Genomic DNA, 26,876 nt, shown 5'->3' with positions numbered 1-26,876 from the left:
ACATTACAGTTTTTTTGACAGTTCTATATAATACTGGAATAATGACAGTAAAAATGGCACCTTAGAATTGAAATAATGGTGGTAGGTGGACAAGACAGGTCATCAATAAATGCTGTTTATATTAAATATTGCCATAGTGTACTTAAAAGTATTATTGCTAATTGCTTAGCAGAAACATTATTTTTACTATTGGAAGTTACATCTAACGTGATGAAAATTATCTATAATATGCTATTTTATTCTTCATAATAAAACATAACTTATCCAATGGGGGTCTTTTTGTCATTCTTGTGCTTTGATGAGATTTACCCAAATGTAGTCTTTTTTCTAAATTCTACAGTAATCTAAATGGAACTGATGATTCCTTCCACGTGTAATGAACTATTTCCATTGGTTTTGCTAATAGCTTTGGATAGAGATGCTTTTGGAGCTCTCACATGAATGAGAATGATCTCAGCATTCCAAATCACACAGTACCTGGTTCAGTTTGCAAATGTAACATAGGTAGTTTCTAGGCATATATATATCAAGCCCCAGGGAAAATAAAAAAATTGGGAGATCTGCTTTCTCATAAAACGTTTAGATGTTATTTGAAGCATGTGTAAACCTTACATTTCATGCAATGAAAATAAGCACACTCAAATCCTACTTCTCTAAAATCCCCTCTCTTTAAGGTCAGCAGACCATTCTCCCTGACCACTGATTGTCTCGGCATGCACAGCACACAGCTGATCTGCAGTCTCCTCTGAGCTTCAGCAAGTCATACCATTCACATCTACTGCATACCAGGTCTTCCCTATGCCACCAAATGTCAAATGAAATGTCTACCTTGCTGTGACGTTTGGGAGATCTGCAACAGCACAGGTGTGATGAAAAGCATAGAAAAGGGCAGATATAGCTATCAAAGTAAAGTATCTTTATTATGAAACTGCTCCTGAATAAGGATATTACAACTGGCGAAGAGATGCAAGATGAGGTGATCTTTAAAGCATTATGCAAAGCTACTGCACTCTGTTGAGTTAGAGGTAAGACTCTCTAAAGTGCCTCTTTAAGTGGATCTGTTGCCAAATTTGCTCATAATTCTGACACATACTTGCAATGTGGAACTACTGTCAGCAACCAGGACCAAGGGACCCATTGCTGAGTTAGCTAAGAATTCCACAAATATTGGCTGTTTTGCCTTGCAGAGCTTTATGTAAACTTTTCCTTTGTTTTTGACATTATCCTGTTCAAAGGGTGCTACTTGCATGGTTCCTGCAACACTATCTTGGAGTAGAAATAAGACATTGGCTCCATTTCCTCTACACATAAATATATTTCCCATCTTCCTCCAACATCCAGACAAATAATTTTTACAAGAAGAGCAGGAACAATTTCCTCATGGCAACAGCAGTAGTTGGAATTGCTATATTCCATGATAGTGGAGACACCTCCTTCCCAAATATCTACCAATCCATCTTAGAACAAAATTATTAGAGAAACAAGGATAGAATATCTGCTGGTATGTTCTTCAAGTCCTGCAGCAACAGCCTCTTCTGTCACAGCATGGACAAAACTGGAAATGTTTCCAAAGCCAATAATGTTAGAATATCCAAGTCTCTCTCCTCATCCAACCAAGATCTACAGCAGAATGCAAGAGCTTTAGGTGAGCAAAGGGGACGGAAATCAACATACCTTTTCCAAGCGTTTTGGCCTCAATGATCTCGCTGATGCGTCCTGGTCCCACTCCGTTCTGAGCAGTTAAAGTAAACTTGTACCAAGTGCCACATTTCAGTGTTTCTAAACGGTAGGACCTCTCACTAGGGCTAATGGGAAAACTACCCCACTGCTCGCTGTTGTCTTCTGAGTATTGCAAAATATAACCTGGAGGAAAAGCATAGATGGCAATGAGAAGCCAGACACAAACCACAAATTCTGCAGGTAATATGACAAGTGATTTTAAAAACCTAATAAAACTAGAAGAAACCCATGCACAGGAAGACATAGAGCTCTCCCCTGACTAAAAGATACATTTTGCTGACCCTCACAACAGCTTAAATACAATTTTTATGATCGCTTCAAAGGGAGAAAAAAAGGGATAGACACTTCTAAATACCCTTCAATCAGCAACAAAGACCAGATGATGAACCTGGACCCTCAAAAAATGAATGGATAGAGATTACATGTCTGGAAAATCAGAGATAGTAACTGTCACAACATCTAAGGGTATGCTGGAAGAAAGTGATTAAATCTGTGATTAAACCACCACAAAGAGAAACTGCAATTTACTGAAAGCTGTTATCATGATGATAGTGCATATTAAGCACTGACAGAAATATAGACTGCTTTGTTTTTCTTTTTTTTTTTTTTTTTTTGTAGCCATTCATAATTATATACTAATCCTATCAACATATGAAAATTTAGTAGGAAGTTGCAATTAACATGAATTATATTACCTCGGATAGAACTCCCACCATTGTCTCCAGGTATCCAGGAAAGAGTGATAGAGGAAGATGTAGTTTTAGATACAGTGAGTCTTGGCTGGTCTGGTGGAACTAGATTGGAAATAGTTAAAAATAGAAAATAGATTCATATGATTAGACATGATCTTAATTCCTTCTAACAGTCATTTATCAAATAACTGTTTTGAGTTGCAGAAAATGCAAATTATTTCTGTCAAAGTGTCTGTTTAGCTGGCATCCTTGGTTAAGACAAGAGCAGACAAGGTCTCATTTTTTATATTTAATTTTCTACAGAATTTTGTCTTTCAGTTCTTAACCCTCGCTCTTCTCTGATTTTTTTGTGTCTGTCCTGCCAGACTTAAATGGCGTATGAGCTACTCAGCCATTACCTTTCAATAAGAAGCTGAATTTTCAGTGGCGGGAAAGAGATGTCCACTTCCAAGTGATGAACCACTCATGCATGTTTTTGCAGGCTATGATGGCAAAAGTAAAAAAAAAAAAAAGTGCATAACAAGAGTTTCTTCTAGTGTAACTGATTGCTAACTATGTAGCATAGGTAGATCTGTGATCAGAGGCAGATTCGTACCTCTTCCAGATCACACCATCTGTTCACTGAAGCTATTTGTATAATGAAGACGCAACTCTATCAGTAAAGGCTGACCAAATGTGGAAACTCTTTAGTTCTGCTGCTCCCTGTAAACATTATCACTGTGTCTCAATTGTGGGACACAAGAACTGCACAGTTCCCAGGACCAGATCCTGACAGAGCGCAGGAATAAGACAGAGGTCTCATCTCCCATCCTCTGCCCAGTGTCCAGTTTCCTTTGGAGAAAAATCCAGTATGACATAGCAGAGAAGGAGACATGTTATATCTCAACAAGTTTCCCAGGGTAGGAGAACTGGGACTGGGAACTGAGACAGGGAATTGGAACTGGAAATGGGACCAGGAGCTGGGACAGTTTAGGCTCAGCCTAAGTAACCCCAAATTGCACCAGCTTATAGTGGCTGGGTTTCCAGAGCTCAATGGTCAGGGGAAGAAAGTGGCAAAACAGCCAGCTTGCTTTTCAGCTTGACCAATCTATCATGAGCTAATATGGTCATACACTAGTTATAGTCTGGAAAGCTCACTTTTGACTTCTGCCTGAATCATTTAGCTAGTCCTGTTGTACAAGTGAGGTAACAAGAACCATGGCACAAAACCACTAAGGCTGTAGAAGATAGTGTTTGCTAAAACAGTGAAGAATGACAAGTGAAACTTCAAAGAGATAGTCGAATATTTATTAGAGCCCTGAAGGGTAAATGTTTACTAACATTTCACCCAAGTGTTTTATATCTACAATTGTAAGTTGAGAAATTGAAAGGGGGAGAAAGGGAAGTTCCTGTTTCAAATCCTTTGCACTGCTCTGGTGATACACAGCAGCACCGTGTCTGGCTCGGTTTATGGATTGTTTCCTGAACAAGTGTTACTAGTGGTCTCCAAGCTCCTCAGAAACATAGACAAAATTGAGCTTTGCTGCCTTGAGAACAGGGAGTGAGGCACTGACAGTGTCCATCATGGAAAGGGATCCAAGAAGCAGTGGTAAATCTGGGATGGAAAACCAGGGAGGAGAGACGACAGGGCAGTCACACCTCCTCTGGTCACTGCCACTGCAGGCGTGGGAAGGAGGTGGTGTTGTTGGTGACTGCTGCTGGCAGGAGCTGCTGTTTCCCTGCGGTAGTTACTGCTCACCAGACACCAGCCCGTAAGCAAGGCAGGACAGAAGTCACAGACACTCTGTCACGCCTGGAAGACGTGCTGCCAGAGGACGCTGGCTGCTTTGCCCGTGTTTAATGAGTAGCTCTACCTGCAGAGTGAAACTCCAGGGAAAGCTCCCCGCTGCAGTTCATGTTCAAGTCAACAGATTGCAAAATAATGAGTGCTGATATGAAGTGGAGGCTGCTGGTTTACAGCTATGGACTAGTTCAAAGAGAAGTTGATTTTACTGCCCTCACAGGGCTAAACAGTGCTGAAGAAGAAAAAAAAAAATAAAAAAAGATAGTTTATACTCTAAAGGAAAATTCTGTTTGAGATGGATTTATTCCATTATTCTGACTGACTTGACTGATTTAATTGAGAGAGATTGCAGACTGTGCAGTCGCTACACTGTGAAAGATTAATTGTAAAACCTTTTATCACAGCTTCACCCTACCTACAAAAGATGGTGGTTCCACATATTAAATGCCAGTCTTTCAGTCCCTCAGGGGGCATAATATTGATTTGCTTTTAGTTACTGCAGTTTAATAACAGCAAGGATATGCAATTACAAAAGTACTTAGTGAAATAAATATAAATATAAATATAAATATAAATATAAATATAAATATAAATATAAATATAAATATAAATATAAATATAAATATAAATATAAATATAAATATAAATATAAATATAAATATAAATATAAATATAAATAAATGTTTCCATTTGATAGTGTTCTCTCTCCCTATTTCCTGTTGTGGTCATGCTTCAAACATTGCAGAAGAGCATCTTTAGGCTCCATAGGACTGTAGGTAAGTTAGTATGTGCTATGACATTTGTTTCAAGGCAACAGTTTATGCAGAGAGAGTTGGACTGCAGTTGAAACAATCCCCTGTGATCTTGTATGTTTGCACTAGAAGTTTAGATTGCATATCAAGGAACAGGAGAGTGACTGACCACAGTATGGCCCATATTCCCAACTCAGTTTTTCGATTCCCTCTGGTACAACAATTTCTAGTCAACTGAAGCACTCTTAAGATCTACTTCATTGCAAGTAAGCAAGAAAATCCCCTGCATAGTAATTCTTGGTATGTGAATACATATGCTCTGCTTCACTTTACTATGAATGTGTATTCCTATATTGCAATTGCTTTTATACACATCAGCACCTTAATGGATACATTATATACATTTCAACATGCATATAAAAAGTAGCAGGTAATATGTGCTAGTTGAAAGTGTACTGATGTTTCCTTTTAAATGCTTCCTCATGTTAACCATCAATAAAATTCTGCTCTTGCTTAATGAAGTTTTTGTCCAAGGTCTCAATACAGAGGTAAATTTCTGTTGATAGCTTTTCAGAAGCTAAAGTAAAGGTCTTCATGTCTTTCTGAATTATGCAGTATTTAAATGATACATCTAATATTTGTAAGGAGAAGGCATAAGTTGGTATTTTCTGTGTGAAGAACTAGACAATAACTGAATACAACCACTCAGTTGTCAATCCTACAAAATCTTACGCAGAGGCTTAACTGCAAGTGTGTGAATTATTCTACCAAAAGCAAAACAGTTTCTGTGTCATAAAATGTTGATGGTTGAGTCAGAATGACCTGCATAATATTTTATTTATTAATTTGGAAGAATAAAATTTGTATTAATACACATTAATACTAATATTTTACATACACCTGAATACAGACATACCTATACATTATCAGAACATAGCAGTTAATAGCTGTGATAAAAATTAAGAGATCGATCCAATAGTCTTACCTTGTACCTGCAAATTCAGAATTATTTCATCTGATCCCCAGTTGTTACTGGCCACGCAACTGTAGTATCCGGAGTCTTCTGCTTTCACAGTACGGATGACAAAGCTGCCATTGCTAAAGATGCTTCTTCGCCCATCAATCATTACTAGACTGGGTGTCCCGTTACTACCTCACAGGAAACAAAGTGCATACATTAAAGAAGTTACAATCAAAATTACTCAGAATTGGATTTTTTTTTTGAAGCAATGGAGAATGGAAAGGAAGAAAAAGGCTGGGGGGAGGAAAGGCTGGGCAGCTGGGGTGCTGTGTCCTCTTCGATAAAGACAGCAAAGGAATATTTTCTATTGGGAAACACCTGACAGTTGCTTAAAGAATGCAAATATCCTGGCCCCACTTTGAGTGAAAATGGAAATTCACTCCTACCTTTGCTATCTGCTATTTCATGAAAGTGACAAAACGAGAGTAAAAGACAGTTCCTGGCTACAAAGTCCATCCTTATGAAAAAATAGCTATTTGTATCAGTGCGTAAGATATTTTCATAGCACTGCAATTTCACTCCTTACACAGTGCTTGGATTAAAATTATTGTCCATGTGTGTTTCCAAGTGACTGTCAATCTGTGAAACTAAAAATCAAAACAGAATAACGGAAAACAAGAAATGTGCAAGACATGTAAACTGTACTCCACAGCATGATTCAATGCATCAAGCATTTTTCTGTCTCAGACTAAAACTATTCGGTACACCTGAAGTTAAACCAGAAAACTCCTTAGTTTTTACATTTTGCATGTTTACCTTTATCTCTTCTTCATAACTTTTCCTCCCTTTTGATACCTTCTAATCACCACAGCCAATTAGTTTTAGTTCAAGGAATTTCTAACTCCTGGCCTACTGTGACTATGTGCAGTCCCCTCAAATGGTCCTTCTCTGTCCTGACACAGTCATCCAGGATCACCCGCACCTCAACCCTGAGGATTTTAAGCAAATGAGCATCACTTGAGCTGTACATTTAGTTGCTGGTTACCTATCCTTCATCCATTTGACTGTTGGAGCTGGGTCTCCCACAGCTTTGCAAGGGAGGACAATGTCCTTCATCCAGGGAGTTGTCACTGTGCCACTGAATGTCAAAATCCTGGCAGGAGCTGAGCAAGAGAGAGCAAGAAAGACTGAAATGAGGTGTTAATTCATACAGCCATTGGAAGGGAAACACAGACATCCAGAATTAAATGTGAAAAACCAAACCAATCTGTTTCAAGCTGTGGTTTTAGGAAACTAATTTCTTTTACCTCATTACATCAGTTATTTATTCAAGCACAAATATTTTAGTTTTAGTATCTGGAAGGCAAGTAACTAAGAGAGAGATGAGGCAGAGGACTGGAAGAGTCCTTGTGGAGAAACAGACCAAAACCAGTTATTGATTTTTATATATTTCATAGTAGAAATTATGTCCAACAGCTATGGTATTAGGCAAAATAAACCCTCATGTATGTGCATGTTAGTACATTGAAGAGTCTATCTGAAGTCCACAAATATGAAAAAACTCTAAAATCAGTTTAATTTGTGTCAGCTTTCATATCACCTAAATATATCAACAAAAATATCACTCCTGTAATCTCAGTTTATAATATACAGAAACACTAGGGTGGTGTTAGAGCTTCATTACATGTTATTACTCAAGATGACTCCTGATAGAAATAGACTTCTTGTTGGCCTCTAAATATACATTTCAAAGGCACTTACATGAAATACTCTATTTGTAATCCTGACCTACTTCAGTCATGCACACTGGTCAGAATTTATACTTAACAATCCATTTTGCACCAATTAGAAAAATATGAAAATGAAGACGAGTATCAAATAAAAACTGGGACAGTTCATCTCAAAAAAAGTCATGTGCGAAAGAACAGGCCTTGAAGAGTTAAGGGAAATTATTTGAGTAGGCTGCAGTGGGACTTGAGATATTCATAAAAAGAAAAGATTTCATAGGTTATATGATCAGTTTGGACTGTGTTGCCTATGTTCTCTTCAAGCATTATTGAAGACTAAGTTTCTTGAGGGTTTTTTCTCTGGTCAAAATTTTAGCTGAAAACACAAGAAGTAGGTCTTTAAAGCCTTAAGATAATGGACAAAGTCAAGGTTAGGTAATGGGACAATATTACTTTCCTAACAGCCAAGCATAGACATGTCCTGCCCTGGCTAAAGAGCAGCTGAAGGTCCCTGTCTCCCTCATTCTGGCAGCTCTGATGGCTCTCCCCAACGTGTGCTGCCCTAAGGAGGTGGTATGCCAGACTGATGCAAAGACACTGGTCAGTCAAGTAATTTTCATGATACAGCCTAGCCTTGTTTTCCACTGTGGCACTCCTAAGGCCATGTCTTCTAGGAAAGATTTACACAGGTGTACACTGCCACAAGCCATGGGCTAATTAACCAAACTAACTGAAACAGGAAAATGATCAGTCTACCCAGAGACATGGTGTGAAATGCTGACTCCACAGGAGTTAGTGTTAGAGGGCTTGTTTGTCTTCAGTGGTGCCAGGTTTTCATTGCAGGAGATGCCTAATGGTGTTCATGCCATCTTTATAAAGCCTCAGGAGATGCTGTCAGGTGTAACTATCTACAAAACAGCTCTGTAAATATCTGGACTACTACTAGTAGCTACAGTGCGTTTGGAGCAATGGCAGTTAGAAACTCAAATTCCTGTTCCATGTAAAATTCCCGCTGTAATATGAAGCCTGAAAACTCATTTAAAATGAGCTATTAATCCTTTTCTCTTTGGCTTTCCCACCTCACCAGTGTTTCTCGAAAAATATCTATGTTGTACCTCGTGGTTTTCAATATCCTGTGCATCCCATTTTACAGTGATGTGTGGAACTAACACGATCCTCACAGAAGCCTAAACCAAGTGGTAAAATCACAGTCCGCAAATCAGAAATGCACATTATAAAAGCCTGCTGCACTATATTTATGGAAGTACCCACAGCTTTCTGCGGACTATCTTATTTCTTTCATGAACTGAGTGCTTTTTAAAAAAATGGTAAAACAGCATGAAAATTCTTAAGTCCAGTTTTCTTTATAGCTTAACTTCTAATAGTGTTCTAGGACTGCTAACAGGTACACAAACAAAAGAAAACTAGAAACAAAATAAATGTGTAGTGAAATTAATCTGAAAGCAATAGGTTTGAAGTTCTAACAGGCATTCATAAGGTTAAAATACCTTAAGTCTCACAGGCCTCTCACTTTTGAGACGAGAGCTTTATGCAGCATGAGGGCAATTCATCTGGAGGGCTTACCTCTCTGTTATTGAAGCTACCCACATACCTACCCACTACCCACCTGCCTTACGGTAGGTGGTTTGGCACTGGATTAGGACCGAGTCTCTTCCCATTTTTTGCAGATTACCCAATCATTAATTGAAGATAAAGAAGTGTCTTCACAGAACAGCACACTCTCTTAAGTTAATGCAGTTTTCTGCATGTTTGTTTAAATTACGAATCTTATTACCTACACTTATTATCATAGGATAAGAAACAGGCAGAAATTCTTTGCAAGAGGCCATAACATTTTTTTTTTTTCCTCTAGAGGACACAACTGAATTTTAGAAGCAAACTGTATAGGGAAACTGAACAAGATCTATGATAGTTCACTGCAGCTCAGATTAATCCAAATACAAGAGCCATCAGTGAATACCCTGGGGGTCAGGAGTTTTTTTTCACTTACTTTATCACAGAAGAATATTCTGTGTATTCCGGTATGATGAACCATTAAAAAAACAGACCAATGGGGTGTGCGTACTATCATGTGAACCCCAAAATGTTGTTTACAAACATTAAACACACAAAGCAACATAGATCAGGAGGCAAATCTGTTCAACATCAATGCTCAGGTGGTCTAAAAGAGCAGGGGAAACTCAACATTAAATTCAGAGAGTTCTCCCCAGAGGATCAGATTGCCATGGGTCTAGATCTGTTACGGTTATGTTGCTGGTAAATGCCATTCTGCATGACTTGTGGTCAGGAAATAAGAGGAACAAGGTGCATGCAAGGTTTTCTGTCTTTTAGATATATTTGGTAAGCAAAACCTACAACTTTCAAGTCAGCAATGAAGAGCAATTTGAGGGGTAGGGGCATAGCCTGCTTACATGGAGACTGAACTTTCATTACTGTGATTATTTTCTGTTTGTTGGGGTTTTTTTCCTTATTTTTGTCAGTTAATTACAGGGAATAGCAATCTGTTCCAAGAAACGGAGACACTAAAGAAAGAACTGTTAACTTGAATGAAGCTTTCATTTAAATTGGACTATCCATTTCACATCAAACCCCCATCTAGACATTCTCATTGTTCTCAGAGGTGTTCTTATAGGGGTTATAATTAAGGTGACATAATTCAATTCAAAGTTAACTCTCATTATCTGTCATGATGGTATCATTACTTGGACAGCTACTGTTAAATAAGTGGAGAAAAAAAGGAAGCAAACAACTTCAAAATAATGGCCCATAGGATGTTTTTGCACTGGGGATTTGTGGCAAAATCAGGCCATAACTGCTTCTAACCCTGTAATTTGTTACTTGCTTCAGACATACTGGAGGGTGAGAAAGGTCTTCAAGGGTATTAGCTCTGCCCTTCCTTCTTCACTGTGTGTCCACTGCCCTTATCACTGATCGCCACTTTCTCCCAGCTTTCTAAAAGGCCCAGTGATGCATTTCATACAGGAAATCTTGTACATGATACAATAATTTATATCTTGGCTACATCCAAAGTTCATAAAATTGCTATCTATCAGTGTTCCTAGTGTCCATCACAACCTCCACAAATGGATTATTCATCACTCCTAAGTGCATGTAAGCAAGGCTTGTCCTGAGCATCATCTAATGCAGAGTTTATATTGGAGTATCACTACTAGCTCTAACGTTGGACACATTCTACTGTCCTTCAAAATAAAGTCTTGTTCACACTGACTTGTCTATACTGAAGTAATTAATAATTTTTCCTTGAAGTCTCCTTCTCTTTTCATACAAGCTATTTTTAAGCTCAGTTATTTGTCATGATGGATCATGTTAAATAAGCTTTGGAGAGCAGAATTAATTTCAGTTTCTGGTAAGCTTGTTCAGTTTAAGTACATGTGGGTCAATTTGTAGCTTCTCTATTTTTGGTAAACCAAGACCAATCGCATACTACATTTCCTCATAACTAGAGGTTATGAATCCTGATACCTGCAAACTCTGCATTGCTCTGTGTTCATCTTGTCTGAACACTTCCCTCTTTTTTTAAATGCACAGGACACAGAGAAAGAGAACTTCTAGTGCATTTTGTGCAGCAGTACCTGCGCAATCCTGGGTTTGCCTGCATCCTTAATCTATTAGTACTGCATCATGTTGTTGTCTAATTGTTTTTGTTCTTATGTGAGCATCTATTTTTATGCCTATTTTTGTTTCCTTTTTCTCTTTTCATCACCACACATTCATTACACGCACGTAACAGCTGTCCTAAAAGGAAAAGCACATTGAAACCTTTGCTGTTTCCCTGAGATGTTTACTCATGATCTTCCTTCACAGATGTCCTTTATACTCCTCATCCACCTTTTAAGATCTCAGCTTTGGTCTCATCGATGTTTATAATGCTTTATGCAGTTATCCTACAAGAAATGAAACAATGGGAAAGCTCCAAATTTTTCAGATCCTTCAGACTTTTCATAGCCTTTCAGACATCTTTCAGGTCACTCCACTAACACTGTGTAGCTACTAAGAGAAAGGATCTTCTGAAAGATTGAAAAAAAATGCTAGAAAAAGCAGAAAGTGAAGGTGAGTCTTCTCAGTTGACAGAAAATAAACATAAGCAATGATATGGGGAGCAAGCATTTCCCTGCTTGTTCTGACTCAGGCCTCTTTCCTTGCTAGACTCTCCCTGTATTTACACTGATAAATCTTCCACTGTGATCTACAGTAGTAACATAGTAGTTACTACAGGCTTCTCACAGCAATGTTGAAAAATATCCACTTATATGATAAAAACTTTAGTCTAGAGAAGGGGCAAAGAAAAGACATGAAAGTTCCCATTACAAGCTTGAAGAACTTTGTTTGCAACTTCACACATTAGGAAGATATGTCATGTGTTGAAATACTATCCTCCAAACACCATCCATGACAATAGTTCTGACAGTTAATCTACCACCATCAAATGGGTTACCTACCACCTAGATAGGAAGAAACAGCAAGCTTTCCTATGGTGATGGTATATGGTGTCCCATGAGGAAAGTGCTTTCATGGCGGCATTTGGCTGAAGTTCTGCAAAGCTTTTTTAGAAACTGTCATCATAAAGCATTAGACACTTTATTTTACATTACTCATTACTACATCATTAGCCACATGACTGAATTAGCAGACTTGTTAAAACTGTAAAGTCAATTAAACACATCTAGATTTGCAACTCTAGTGACCTGTGCAACACACTGTTCATACTGGCACATGCTGTGATGTTACCAATTTGGGGGGGAGAGGGAGTGGGGGGAGCACAGGAAATCAGTCTGAAGACCTCATGTAGAGATTGAGTACTGGTGGGACTCTTCTCACTTTGCTGTCTAAAACATTACATCTTTATCTCCAAGCTAAGGTGCTACAGTGTTGTAAGCATCCCATCCCACAGTACAGGTAAGGCAAAATTCATGGTCCCAAGCAATATCTTTTAATAGAACAACTAATACAGCTGGAAAAAAATATGGAAGATTGAAGGTGCAGTATCCCTTCTTCATATCTGAAATAGAAGTAGCAAACTTCAAAGCTAATGCAAGTTGAGAACAATTATTCAGAGTTTAGATATGTTAATCAGACCATTTTATACAGAAGATAGTACTTGTGGAGTACACAAGAGATATTAGTAAGGTGAGCAGTGATAAAGAAGTTATCTTGTACGGCAAGACAAAAAAGAGAGACATTCAGAAGGGGAGGGAAATCATCTGCAAACCATCTATACCCAACAAAAGAAGATAAAAATTGCTCCAAAAAGCAATTTATTTCCTTCTAAGGTAGGTGGGATGAATTACCCTCTAGATGAGCATGTCATTCTTTCTCCGCTGACTACAGCAAAAACTTGGGCAATTAGCTGAGAATTGTCATCTAACTTTTGGAGAGAACTGAAGTTACTCCTGACAAATCCCACTCGCAGTAAGCAATGAGGCATAAAGAAGCCACGTGCTAATTATAACAGTAATTAGCATTGTAAAGTTCTGGATTGCTTTAAAAAGTGCTGTTACCATACCTTTAGCTAGCGGTTCCACAGTGATAATCTCACTGCTGTTGCCTCTTCCCGCAGCAGTCACTGCCACCACCCAGACGCTGTACTGGCGATTACGGCTCAGGTTGGGGATTCTGTAGGAAAATGAGTCGGGAGAGGCTTCAAACTCGCTGATTACCTGTGGTGGGAGAGACAAATGTTTCCAGACTAAAATAAACAGTATTTGGAGAAAGTCTGCTAAGATGAGTGCTACAAAGCCTGTTACTTCAGGGTACTTTGAACGAGTATCAATTGCTCCCAACAGATGGCAGATGGCAAATAAACAGAGAAGACACAATAACTTGTTGCAAACAATTTGTATTCAGTGAATTTGGGCCTATATCTTGTTTACAAATTGGTTTTATTCAGATCAGGACTTTTACATTTATTTTTACAGGGTTGGATAAACAATTTAAGTGAACATATTTGACAAATTTTTACCATCAATAGTTCTGCTAAACCAATTTCGTTTTACACAAAACTTTCCCAACAGAGGATTCAGTCCTGCATCTGCTGTGAAATTTGGAGTTTACTACTTGAGATATGTCTGGTCACCTAGAATGTTTGTGCTGCTGGAGTTACTTATCCCTGGGTTTGGTGGCTTATTCCTTCAGTAATGGAGTGAATCAAGAAATAAAACTGTATTCTGCAACGGACTGTTCAAACTTCCCCCAAGTCTAGTTTTTTTTAATCACAAAATTACTTCCATTCAAAGATTCCCAGCAGAGTCATCTCAGCTATTTAGCTGCATGAGCAGTGAAGGACAAGCACTGGAAGAAATGCCGGTTCAGTCTATTCTTGCACTGCCACTGAAGTGCCTCAGCCGTGGGCTGCAGCGAAGCCGACCGGCTGCTGTGCAGTCCTCGCTCCTGGTGAGGTGTTCGGCAGCCTGCATGAAGTTACCTGTGCAAGGAAAGGTGCAGAGGAATATATAGATTCCTCCAGGGGATGTGGGCTTTGTGTACCTCAGCACATCCTCCACAGGAAACGACTCCTTGGTGGAGAAGGGAAAGTGAACAGTATTACAATGCCCAATATAGCCAGTTTTATTTCTGACATGGGCTTTGTGATTCTTGTACATAAAAATAGAGGGCTAATGAACCATTAGAATGAATAATACTCACTTCCCTGTGCAATACTGAGCATTGTAATGTCTAACTAGTGCTAGGCTAAAAATAATTGGAATGTTAATGATGTAGAAAAGAAGATTTTACTAGGAAACAGCATTAAAAATAATGTATCAGTGTAATCTAAACTTGATTCAGACTGACAGAAAGTGTTCAAGGAATCTCTTTGATATACAAGTATCTGCTGGTGGTAGAGGTCAATTTAATCTGATTAGCATTTCAAAAGGCAGGTTGACCTGAAAGCATTGGAATATGTAGTCCTTCAAAGTGAATTCCAGATAAATAAAGGATGTTTCTGAGATATCATTAAACACTTTGCCAGTGTGAACTGGTAGCCAGTTTCAACTGCTGAATGGGTCACTGCATTTCTCTATTCTTGAGCTGGAATCTCCTATAGCCAGAAGAAGAGGGGAGTTCATCTCCTCACACTTTTGAAATCGAGAGTGAAGATATCTGTTTCTAAGCCGGCCACCTTGACTCCCTTCAGAGACCACTCAAAGGAAAGGTAACTTCTAAGGCAAGGTTCTTCTGGTCTATTTGAGATGCATACATTGCAGCAGGATGAATCATGCCCTTGACATACCTATGTTTCTCCACCAACTATAGAAGTGTCCATATATCTAGCCCAGGTACAGTTAGTCATCTGTGCTGAAGGCATCTGAAATTAATGTGCTTGTTAACTAAAATACTTAACTCCTTGGCTTTTATACAAATGTGTGTCTCTATTTGCTTCTACAAGAATACATTCTGTTTCATTCACGAAGACTAACTCTTCTGGTGAGACTTGTTTCCTCCAGTTAACAGTTATCTAGGCTCAACACAAGCTCAAATAGGGACCTCGCTGTACTTTCTAGCCAATCTCATTGCTCCTGTCAAAATGCCAAGTCAGTTTGTCATATTTAGTAAGCGTTTACTTGGGTTTCCACTTCACATATGAAGAGGTCAGTGCAGGCAGGCACTTATATTATTATGTGAAATATTACAGCAGGTTTTGAGAATCATCTGTCTTGACATTTACACAAGAATATTGGACAAATGCCCACAGCTTGACAGGCTGGATCTTTGTGAGGTCATACATAAAAATTAAGGTATTGATCATGGCACAGGAGGCTGAATTTTAGTATTCATGAGGCAGCATTTCCTAGGGTTAATTTGAAAGTCAAACATGCAAGGCTGTCTCTGGCACTTAGGCTCCACTCATTAATGAACCTATCTAGCACAAGCTACTTCTAAACCACCTATTAACATGGGACGTGGATATAGCATTTAGGAACAGCCAAGCGTTGCAGATTTCCTAATTGCTAAACTTTTATCCCATCAAGCACCAGTTCAGTTAAATTTACACTGTTTTTTTTTTCCAAGACTCCCATGGCTTATAAAAGGGACATATGGCTGCCTTTGGAAGCCACTCCTAATACTGCAGATCTCCCGCTTGAAATGCCTCACTGCTCTGCTCCCCTCTGCAATGGCAGAGATCAGAACAGGCAGACAGACATACACTCTGTATACAATTGCTAAACAGGGCTCAGAGAAGTCTGGTTTGAGGTTATATGTTTGGGATAAGGTGAGCAGCTATGTAGAAAAGGAAAACCTCAGCCTTGAAGCTACAGCACTGACACTAAGTGCTCCTGCTCTGAGAACCAAAGTTAAAGACAAAACTGAAAAAACAAACAACCCCCCTAAAATTCCTCTGATTGCAATGTGGTCATCTAGAAACACAGGCAAAATTGTTTTGAAACAGAGGAATTGTCTCTCCATGGAACTACAAAGATGGAATAATCACAGAATTAGCTTCTCTAATGCCTTTTAAAATGCCTTGTCTTCAATGCCTTTCTTTCGCCCACAGACAGCCAGCATTATTCACACATTTGCAACAGCAGCTATTCCAAACACAAATTCAATTATTCATTGAATTAATTTATTAATTGAATCTATTAAATTTATCTTCACCAAATTAATGATACTTATTTTCTTAACACAAACTGCTATAGCAAAAGATTTTGGTTTCTAACTAGCTAACATACATCTGTTTCCTCAGCTAACATTCCCTTTTAAACACCTGGAGATGCTCCAGTGACAAAGAACTGATTTTACTTTTAACTTTTGCCTGTCATTTCAATTAGACTACTATGCCAGAGACTTTCATTACACAAGAAGAAAAAAGGGAGCTCTGTCAGCAAAAAGAAGATTAAACAATTGAAATAAGAAATATTTTAAAGCAATGTTATCTTGTCATATACTGGTCTTTGCATGTTCCAGTATGAAACATATACTGTGGTTTTATCCCAAAAGCAGTAACATGCTTGCCCAAGGGATTTTTTTTTCTAACTGCTTTTTTTATTCAGCTCATAGGTGATGGGTTAATTTTTCTTCTGTCTTTAGCTCACTGTCTAAGACACACAGACAGAGCTAAGTCTTTAAAAAGCCAGCAAGGGCTGTGAGGAATAAAATGAAATCAAATTCTTTATCAGGCTGCAGTCAGTCTACTTCCCAAACCAGGAAACAGCAAGAGAAGCTGAGCAACAGCCACTGCAGGGAGCACAATTTTCCTCTGATGCAACTTCAGTTCTACTGGTGTACATTGTTTTGTACTCTTTGAAGCAGTATGCCATCTTCTGGCATTTCTGACTCTTTTAGAAACAAATCAGATAAGTAACATGCATAAACTTTGAACTCTGGGCTGTTTTTTGATTTGTTTGTTGTTTTTTAACCCAGCATGATAAAACATCAAAAGGGCGATTTAGAATAAAAATAGGTTTGTAACAGTTTTCCAAGCAATTGGGGAGTTTCCCAAGCAGGGAGGTAAGGTAAGAGGTAACATTTACTGAGGACTGGAAGATTATTCAGTCAAACCAAGCCTGCACCTTGCCTAAAACTGCATCTACACAACTTCTGATATAACATGGGTGCACTGAAGATCTCTATCTCCTTGTTCTCTGCAGATTGCAGGAAACTTAGAGATTAACTGAGAAAGCCATATGGAGACTTTATGGATAAGAGTGAAAAGCAAGAACCATCCTAGGTTTGTGGTGTGTGTTGTGAATTAAGAGCTTATACAAGTTATATAGTATTACATATAATATATACACACTATTATATATTTTTATATCTCTACTACAATATATGTACTATTGTATATAATATATATAGTGTGTATATATATTATACATATAATATATATATAAAATATACCTGTATATTGGCTGCCTCATCTTGAAAATTAAAAATACATATATATACTACCTACAGTGGCACGTGTTTTCACTATGAATTTAAGTATAAAATATGGCCAACATCTGAAAACAGGGCTGGAAGGACCCTTAGAGTTTATCCAGGTCTATCCTATTTCTTTAAACCAGGTTCAACTATATCTGCACGATTTCAGACAGATGTTTGTCCAACCTTATTTTGAAGACTTACAATAAATGGAGATTTTTAAACTCCCTAGGCTGCAAGACCTATTTCACTGCTTAACTAATCTTACTATTAAAAAGCTGTCTTGAAATCTGGCTGGAGTTTCCTGCAGCAGTTCAAACCCATAGTTTCTGTTCCAGTCTATTAGGAACACAGCGAATAGATTATTACCTTCATCTTTGCATGAGTATTTAGTCTACATGAAGTTTTATCATTCTTTTCCCCACCAATACCCTTATCTTTTTACAGCTTCATAACCCTGATGCTTTCAACATTGTCCAGAAACCACATTTTCTCTAACAGTTTCTCTAATATTATCTGCTGTTATCCTTTAGACCCTGTAACAGAGGTCCATAGCCTTCTTAAATACAGTTTCCAAACCTGTATTCAACAATCCCAGGGTATGGCATTTAGCTTTTCACAACAGGATTATAAAGATAGCTAATGTTTATCTTGGGATGCACAATAACCTCAAAATCCTCTTCTGAAGAATCTAGCCAGTTGCTCTCTATCCAGTACTTTTACAGTTAGTTATTCATAGTACCCATTTATCGCACCTACCCATACTAAATTTTATCTGGTTTTCCAGATCAGTTTCCCAGTTCATCAAGGTCTGTCTGAATTCTAGTTCTGTCTCCAGTGTACTTGCAATCTCTCCCAGCCTTATATCTCCTGCAAATTTAATAGGCACTCTCACTATTTCATTATCCAGGTCACTAATGGAATCACCGAACAAAAGTGGACTCAGGAGAGACACCTGTGCTGCTCCCCCCTGCCCACAACAATGAACCACTGGTTTCATAGCCTCCTACAGAACAGCAATCAGTTTTATACCTCAGTGAAACTGTGTTTACTTACCTAGGTTTCTCTCAATAAATATGCATCCTCTGGGCTTATCTCTCCACTGCTAAATGGGAGAGAGCCAAGGAGTCTGTTGAGCACTCCACCCTGATGATCCACACTGCTTTTAAACTTGATCTCTAGCTCAGTTTTGTATTACTCCAGATAGCTCTCTTCAAAGCAAACCTGCTTTAGAGGGAATAGTGCTAAGCAGAGTAGACAGACGTCAGTCAATGTCACATACTCTTGGGGCCAGGCACTGGTTCTTGGCCCTTATTTAATCAGCTGTACAGATGAGGTCTACAATGAGCACCAAGTCTCATCAGTAAATAAAATAAGTTTGTAGTTCTACAAGGTCAAATCACAAAGATTTCCATCATGTTGCACAACACCATCACAGAATTGTCTACCCTGTTTATCCTGCTCCTGGAAATAACATTTTAGTGTCTCTTGGACTGACAAGCTATCTAGTAATGGGGACTACGACAAGTTGCTTCTATCTGGAATCAAATTCAGTTAATATGAAATCAATACATTACTGTATTTATAGAGCATGAACTTCAAGTTCTGCATCTATGAACAGAGTAGACAGACCACTGATGTGCCTTCTTGGTGAACGCCCTAAAGATGTGAAACTCTGCCTGAGGTAATGGGCTAGTATTTTTCTCCAGGACTGCTGTTTTTTGCCCCGTTTCCTTTCACAGATGGACAGACTGTCAGAGCTGCAAATAACCACCAATCCTGGACCACAGTTTTCAGTAAGACCCTGGATACCATTTTGGTCATATAACAGCTTCTGTTCAAGTCTTGCTATTTTGGCTCATGTATTGAAACATGGCATCTGTTTTTCACTCAGCATTATTGAAGATAACTGTTTTAAACAGAAGCTGTGCACAAAAGAGAATGCAACTTCCATATAAAATTTTATCCTTATCCTTTTTTTTTTTTTTCTCCTTAAATGCAGAACTGAAATTTTAGAAAGTGCAAGATGGAAATTTTGGAAGCAACAGAGACAACACCTTCCTATCCCACCTGCAGAAGAATCTTGCAAACACATTTCCAGGAATTATGCCTGGAACAGACCACTGCCTGGACTTCCAGGTAGCCATGTAGTCAAGGAGTCTGTTGCTTGGGAGCCACCAAGGCACACCACCTGCTTGCCCCTTTGCAGCAACTCACAGAGAGTCCATCATCCTTCTGGGGCTCATAATCAGGGAAGCAGCATGTGGTGTCAGGGGCTGGTGACCACAGAAAGGCCAGGAGACCACCTTTGGCACCTTTTGTGCTACCAGGAGTTCTGCTGCCTCCTTTGGTGGCCCCAAGAATCACCGGGTTTGTTCAGCACATTTCAGTCAACTCACAAATTGTGACACCATCTGGTCCCAAGTGCTCTCTCCCTTATATGATACAGAAGGGAATGGGATTAATTCAAACCTGCTGAAATACACTGCAGCTGACACCAAGGACTTACTGTTAAGAATATATTGATATACCTGTATTTAAGACTAGGTAGAGAGACAAGACCAGAGTTTTATGAAAAAAATCAGTATCAAATTTGTTTTTGTAGGGCTTTGCAAGGAGACCTTTTCAAAATCATATAAAACAGCACATCATCAGAATTAATTTACCGTCTGTCACATCTCTCCTGAGATCTGGTCTATGACAAAAATGAGATAGGCAAAAAATGTAAAGTTGACAAAGTAATTAAAAGAATGAATGTACTGTGTTTGGGAGCTGGTAACAAAGCTGTGAAATAACTATGAAAAAGCTATAACAGTACACATGGTATATTAAAGAAGACATATTTTAAATACCATTCAAAATAAGCTTTTACAATAACCCCCAAATTACACACTAGTTATATGCTATATATAGAACAAGAATTAGTAAGTACCTTCATGCTGTAAAAAGTAGTGTATAGACACAGTGATAACTAGTCCTTGTAGTACACAAATCAATGAACATATATTTTGTATTCGATCTTCCAGATTCTGCTGATGCTAAGCTTCTGTTCATCAGTAACTTTATCCACTTAGCCAACTTCTGCCAGCTACCTCTTCCCTCTTTTAAACAGACTTTCAGCATCCCTTTAATCACTGAAGTCTCTACAGTGCATAACAACAAATCACTTCTGGTTTATAACTGCTTTTGCTCTATTTTCCATGTCTTTTATTCAAGTCTTTAACCTGGAGTGGAATTTGGGTTCAGAAGCCATGATGCAAAGACACATCACGTTGAGTTAGAATTTGGACAGATCCTATGCAAAATCAAGACAAGACTTGTGTCTGTCTGAAAGAATTGTGTGGAAAAAAAATGGATGCTGGAAATTTATGCCAGCTAATTCTGGTTCTTTAAAGATCTAGTTAAAGATAATGGTATATACTTTCATATCATCTAGTCTAAGATGCATATCATCTGGTTTAAGATAACTATACCTGCTCTAAAGTAAACAAAGAGAAGAAAAGCTTTTGGAACAATATTCATCCATCTTCTCCCAGACATCTAGCTTCTTTTCTTTAATGAAACAAGACCCATCGGAGAATTCATAAGAGCCATCTAAGCCTTAATCTAGTGTCTGCACAAAAGCAAAAGGGCATGTGATAGTTATTGGAGACTCCCTCCTGCAGGGGATGGAGGCACCAATCTGCCAACCTGACCTAGTATCTTGGGAACTTTTTGCTTGGCAGGCTTTACCAAGGCTCATCCAACCCTTGGACTGCTTTCCTTTGCTGTTTTTCCATGGGAGCACCAACACTGGCAGGGGCAATGTGAACCATATCGAGTCGCAACAGAGTTCGGGAGATGATAGTGAAGACCGGGGGTGCCCAGATGGTGTCTCCTCAAACCTTCTGATGAGGGAGAAAACTCAAGCAGAAACGAATCAATTGATGTTGCAGGTTTGGTCTTAGCAGGGATGGGATATATCTGGCAAAGTGCAGCAAGAGCGTCTTTGCAAAGAGGCTTGCTAACCTAGTGATGAGGGCTTTAAACTAGGTGTGGTTGGGGAGAGCTAACATAATAGAGGAACAAGGCCACAAAGGGGCAAAGAAGATGTGTCTAGGAGACAACATTATAGAAGAGGATCTCTATTTTCCTCTGTAAGAGCAGCACAAATTAGGATCCATCTCAAATGTCTGTCCACCCATGCATGTAGCTCAGAGAACAGTAACTGCAAGTCTGTATGTAGTTGCAGGGCTACAGCCTCATTGGGATTATGGTGACCTGGTAGGATAGCATTCATGACTGGTGTTCTGCAATGGAGAGATGCAGTCTCTTCAAGAAAGACATGTAGGAAGTTATGAAGGAGGGCTTCCACTTTGTGTACAGGAGTTTCTTGAATGCATGGAGTGAGGCTCCGGGACAGGTGACAAGCCAGTGGAGGGCTTGTGGGAAAGGATCAGAGGAAAGACCAGGACTCATAGTGTTGTAGTAGGTGTCTGCTACAGAACTCCTGATCAAGAGGAGGAGGCAGATGAAGCCATCCTTAACCAGCTGAAGAAAGCCTCACAAGTGCACATCTTAGTACTCATTGGTGACATTTACCGCATTAACAACTGCTGGAAGGGCAACAAGGCTGGAAGCAAGCAACCTAGGAGAATTCTAGAGAGTAATGAAGACCATTTCTTGTTGGAGGTGATCAATGAACTGACTGGTGGAAACGCTCTGTTGTCCCTGTTGCTCACAAACAAGGAAAAACTGGTTGAAGATGTGAAGATCTATAACAACTTTGGCTGTTGTGACCATAAGACTAGAGTTCAAGATCCTGAGAGGAGTGATCCAATGGAAATCTGTTCCGAAGGGCTAAGGAGCTTAGGAGAGTGGACTAATCTTCGACAACAACCTCCTCAGAGCACAAGAATGGTCTTTTGTAATGTATGGAAATTTGAACAAGTGTGACAGAAGGCCAGCATGGATGAACATGTAGATCCTGATTGAAATCAAGAACAATTGTTTTTCTGGAGGATAAAAGCAAGAAGGGTTTTTTTTAAGTACAATAGCAGCAAAAGGAAAGCTAAGGGAAGTTTGGGTCCATTGCTCAATGAGGCAGGGCACTTTGTGAAAAGGAATTTGGAAAGAGCTAAGGTACTCAAAACCTTTTTTGCACCAGTTTTCACTGTTAGGGTTTGCCCTCAGGCCTCCAGGTCCCTGAACCTTCTTGAGTGTTTGGGAGTGAAGCTGTACTCACAGTAGAGGGAGACTGAATTAGGGAGTGCTTCAGAATCAATTAGACATACAGAAACCCATGGTACCAGATAGGATGCATCTGATGGTGCTGAAGGAGGTGTCTGATGTCATTGTGAAGCTACTCTTGGTTGTATTTGAAAGGCAATGGCAATCAGGGGAGGCTTCTGATTATTGGATAAAGGCAAATGCCACATTCATCTTCAAGAAGGGCAAGAAGGAGTATCTAGGTAACTACAGGCTGGCCAACCTAACCTCAATAATATGAGATGGGCTTTGAGCAAATCCTAATAGACGCCATTTTAAAACACATGAAGGAGAAGAAGGAACAGTTGACATGGATTTACCAAAGGTAAATCATGCTTGACCAACCTGTTTGCTTTCTAGGACAAGGTGACTGACACTGTAGACAAGGGGCGAGTAGTGGTGGATGTTGTTTACCTCGGCTTTAGCAAAGCCTTTGAACCAGTCTTCCACAGCCTCATTATCACGAGACTGTTGAAATACGGGCTGAATAAGTGAACAATAAAATGAGTGGAAAATTGTCTGAACTGTTGGGCTGAGACTTGTGATCAGTGGTGCAAAGTTCAGCTGCAACACAAAAATTAGTAGCACCCCTCAGGGATCATTTTCTGGGACCAATACTGTTTAATGTCTTCATTAATGACCTGAGATACAGAACAAGAGTGCACTGTCAGCAAGTTTGTGAATGACCTGAAACTTGGGGGGAATAATTTGTATGATGGAAAGCAGAGCTGTTTTTCAGGGTGACCTAGACAGGTTGGACAAATGGGGTGACCGGAATCTCATGAAGTTCAAAAAGAACAAATACAAAGTCTTGCATCTGGGATAGAATAACCCCATGCACTAGTACAGCCTGAGGGCTGACTGTCCAAGAGGCAGCTCTGCAGAAAAGCAGGTCTGGTATTATCAACTCTACATGTATAAGAGTGTAGCCAGCAGGTCTATGGCGGTGATCCTTCCCCTCTGCTGTGCACTTGTGAGGCTGCATCTAAGTACTCTGTCCAATCTTGGGCTCTCCAGTACAAAAAGCCCATGGACATACTGGAGCAAGCATAGGACAGGGCTGTCAGGGGATGGTCAGGAGGCTGGAGCACAGCACATACATAAAAGGACAGGCTGTCAGCTATGACTGTCAGCTTTGAGAAGAAAAGGCTCAGGAGAGACTTTATTGTCATCTACCTATACTTCATCAGATGATACAGAGAAGATGGAGCCAAGCTCTTTCTGAAGATGCAGGGTAGGAAAAGTTTCAACATGGGAAATTCTGATCAACTGTGAGAAAAAAAAATCACCATGAAACCATGGTCAAATACTCGAACTGGGGCCCAGAGGGACTGTGGGAACTCCATGCATGAAAGTGTTCAAGACTTTACTATCATGTCCCTGAGCAACTTGATATAATTAAACTTGCTTTGAGAAAGGGGTTGGACTAAGTGACCTCCAGAGGAACCTTCCAACCTAAATTCTATTATCCTATGGAAGTTTAAACATGGAAATCCATTTGGCCAAAATATGTATATGACAACTGAAACCAAACACCGGCAGAGCTTGTGTGCAACTCTCTGAGAAAAATAAACACATTAGACAGCCACCAAGATGTCTCCTAAGTCAGATGGGGGGAAAGCTCCAAAAAAACTCCCATGACAGTTTAGGCCATTGGCATCAGGGTATATCTTTCACATCTGAACACTTTCTATGCACAGTTGCCCAAACAAGTTCTGTTTTTAGCTTTCACTAAGAGGAAATCAGAGAGTGATAATGAGGTCACCCTATTTCACATCTCAGTATGAGTGGAATGAAGACTAGAACCAACTGACAGTGTCCTGAAAAGGAAAATCCCCGAGAAGGAGAGCAGTCTCCATTTATTATCCTTTTATAGTGCAGGTCTATTTACATGATTCCTTTCCATTAATCTCCAAGCATCCCATGGAGAAAGCAGAAGACTGATGTGAAATTTAATGACCTGATTTGCTGGAAAGAGCAGGATAAGCCCGTTTAATATGTTTGCTCCTATTAGTGAATGACTGACCAGTGGATCACCCCCAACAAAACCCCAACAGCCACAACAACAGCAATGACTGCACTCTCCTAATCAACAAAGTAAATTAGATTTTAATATGTGTATTTCTGATTGAGTGATGACATACTGTTGACACCCAAATGATTTAGTTCGCCTATATTTCTTCAGCTCGTAACCTCTCTCTGCTTTCCCTGTCAGTTCTAATGCTTTCTCAGCCCTTGCTGCACCAGGAAATCCTGATTATTAACCTTTGTTCTCCCACCTTCTTTCTGTGTTTTTTTTTTCAGCTGTTCTGAGATTACAGTTTCCCGGGCTGGCTAGCCATTCCGTGCTTTGTGTCACAATGACCTTTCCAGGCACTTTCTGCCATCTAAATTTTACTTAATCTAATCCCATTGATTCCTCCTTATGTAGTGTACTGACCTGAATGCAACAAGAGGTTGGTGTAGTTGTTTGGGTTTTTTTTTCAGAAATCACCTCAATCTCATTTTCTCTTGCCCTTTTAAAAGCCCTGGCAATACACATCTACAATGCAAGGCAGCAGGTGGTGGAGCAGCCACCTAAAGCAACTCCTCCCAGAGCCAGGTAGGAGCCAAACCGTATGAACTTCTTTCTAGGATTCAAACCAGCTCCTACAAGGAGTCAAGTGGGATCAAGAACCATGGGAATGTGGGCTGCAAGTTAGCACAGAGGAAAATTATTTTAACTTAAATCCTGGTATGCTTTGTTTCTTATATTTGAAGAATGAGGGACCCATTAAGTCATATTTCTGTATTTTTTTTCCTACATTTGCAGAATGAAAAAGTTCTGCCTACTAATGCCTATACAATAATATAGGTACAACAGTTAAACAGTATGACATGGGATCCTTTCTTGCCCTTTATTTTGCCTAGAGAATAGATTGCAGTGGAGAACAAATTCTATTCTTCACACATTAATCATATTCGTGTCTTGAAAAATCCCTGGCAAATGATGTCCTTAGGACTCAAAATATTAAAAAAGGAAATGTCTGCATCCTTCTGTACAGGGGCAGCAGAAGTTTTAACAGCTTCTGCTCCTGCAAAGCAAACTGAACTGTGTAAGAGGCAGTTCATTTTATAATATCTCAGGGTCATATGAGGGTTGTGCTTTCTAGCAAAAATATGCACAATACGTCCAACAGAGTTAATTAGTTTTCCTGTTGGTGACTTAAACACTAAAGCAGTGTTCTTGTGTAAAGAACTGTCTTGTTAGCCTAAGTGTCTGAAGTGTACTGTATTGACCATTTCTCAGCAAATGCATACTGCTTGTAAAATGCAATCTGCAAATAACATAGTCTTCTCGTAAGTCTACCTTTACCGCTGTCCTTTTCTCCTTCTCCTCACTCATTCTTAAAAACTGAGTTTGCCTTTCTGCTTAAATAGCAGAATTTTAGCAAAGCTATTTTGCAACCAGCTCTTTGACTGAAGTAAGGTCTGTTCAGGAAGTTTTTATGGCTCTATACCTCCAACTACAGCACTTGCTACTTGTGGTGGCAGAGATGATAAAACACAAGTCTTCTATTTATTCCACTCCTCACCCTAATTTAGAGACCGCTTTCGCTGTCAACTACTTCCTCTGCCAACAGAGAATCATTCAAGAACTCTTCAGGGTATACAGACTTTACCTGCACAGGAAGGTTAGCATTCAAACACCTCTGCAGCTGGCTTGTTACACTGCAAAGCTAGCTCTGAATAAAATAACCTTTTTTATTTCACAATCCTTTTAAGAATAAAAGAAAATAAAGCATTTGGTTAGAAATAAAGTTGGAGGAGTGCATCCTATATTAGATGTGTCCTGAGGTCTTCCACTTATTTAAAGATGTCCAACTTGGCTTCTGGAAACTGACCACTGAGTGTGATCCCTGCCTCACCACACAGGACTGATCCAGAAGACCTGCTCTGTAAACCACAATTCATGCTGATCTGCAAAACACTAGTGAGAAGTGGTATAGGGACTTTCTTCATAGATACATATTGTACACATATATACGCATATGTGTATGTACATATATTTATATGTATGCACACACACAT

General features: G+C 39.3%; 1 protein-coding gene across 3 annotated transcripts in view; it reads right to left on the bottom strand.

Annotated features, from left to right (window-relative positions):
- DSCAM (DS cell adhesion molecule) overlaps positions 1-26,876 on the bottom strand; it is a 469,478-nt gene that overhangs the window by 49,967 nt on the left and 392,635 nt on the right. For 2 of the 3 annotated variants that reach the window (XM_042788317.1, XM_033011398.2), the window contains 5 exons: positions 13,201-13,354; positions 6,974-7,091; positions 5,953-6,116; positions 2,436-2,534; positions 1,675-1,863 (listed from right to left, as the gene is read on the bottom strand). In XM_042788317.1, coding sequence (XP_042644251.1) covers positions 1,675-1,863; positions 2,436-2,534; positions 5,953-6,116; positions 6,974-7,091; positions 13,201-13,354 — 724 coding nt within the window. Of the gene's footprint in view, positions 1-1,674; positions 1,864-2,435; positions 2,535-5,952; positions 6,121-6,973; positions 7,092-13,200; positions 13,355-26,876 lie in introns of those variants that run through there. The other variant, XM_042788318.1, reaches the window with a different exon arrangement.

The sequence above is a fragment of the Tyto alba genome, unplaced genomic scaffold (genome assembly GCF_018691265.1).
Source record: "Tyto alba isolate M040663 unplaced genomic scaffold, T.alba_DEE_v4.0 Super-Scaffold_14, whole genome shotgun sequence".
Lineage (NCBI taxonomy): Eukaryota > Metazoa > Chordata > Aves > Strigiformes > Tytonidae > Tyto > Tyto alba.
The sequence above is the reverse complement of the archived record's forward strand: the minus strand, read 5'-3'. Positions and strand labels throughout refer to the sequence as shown.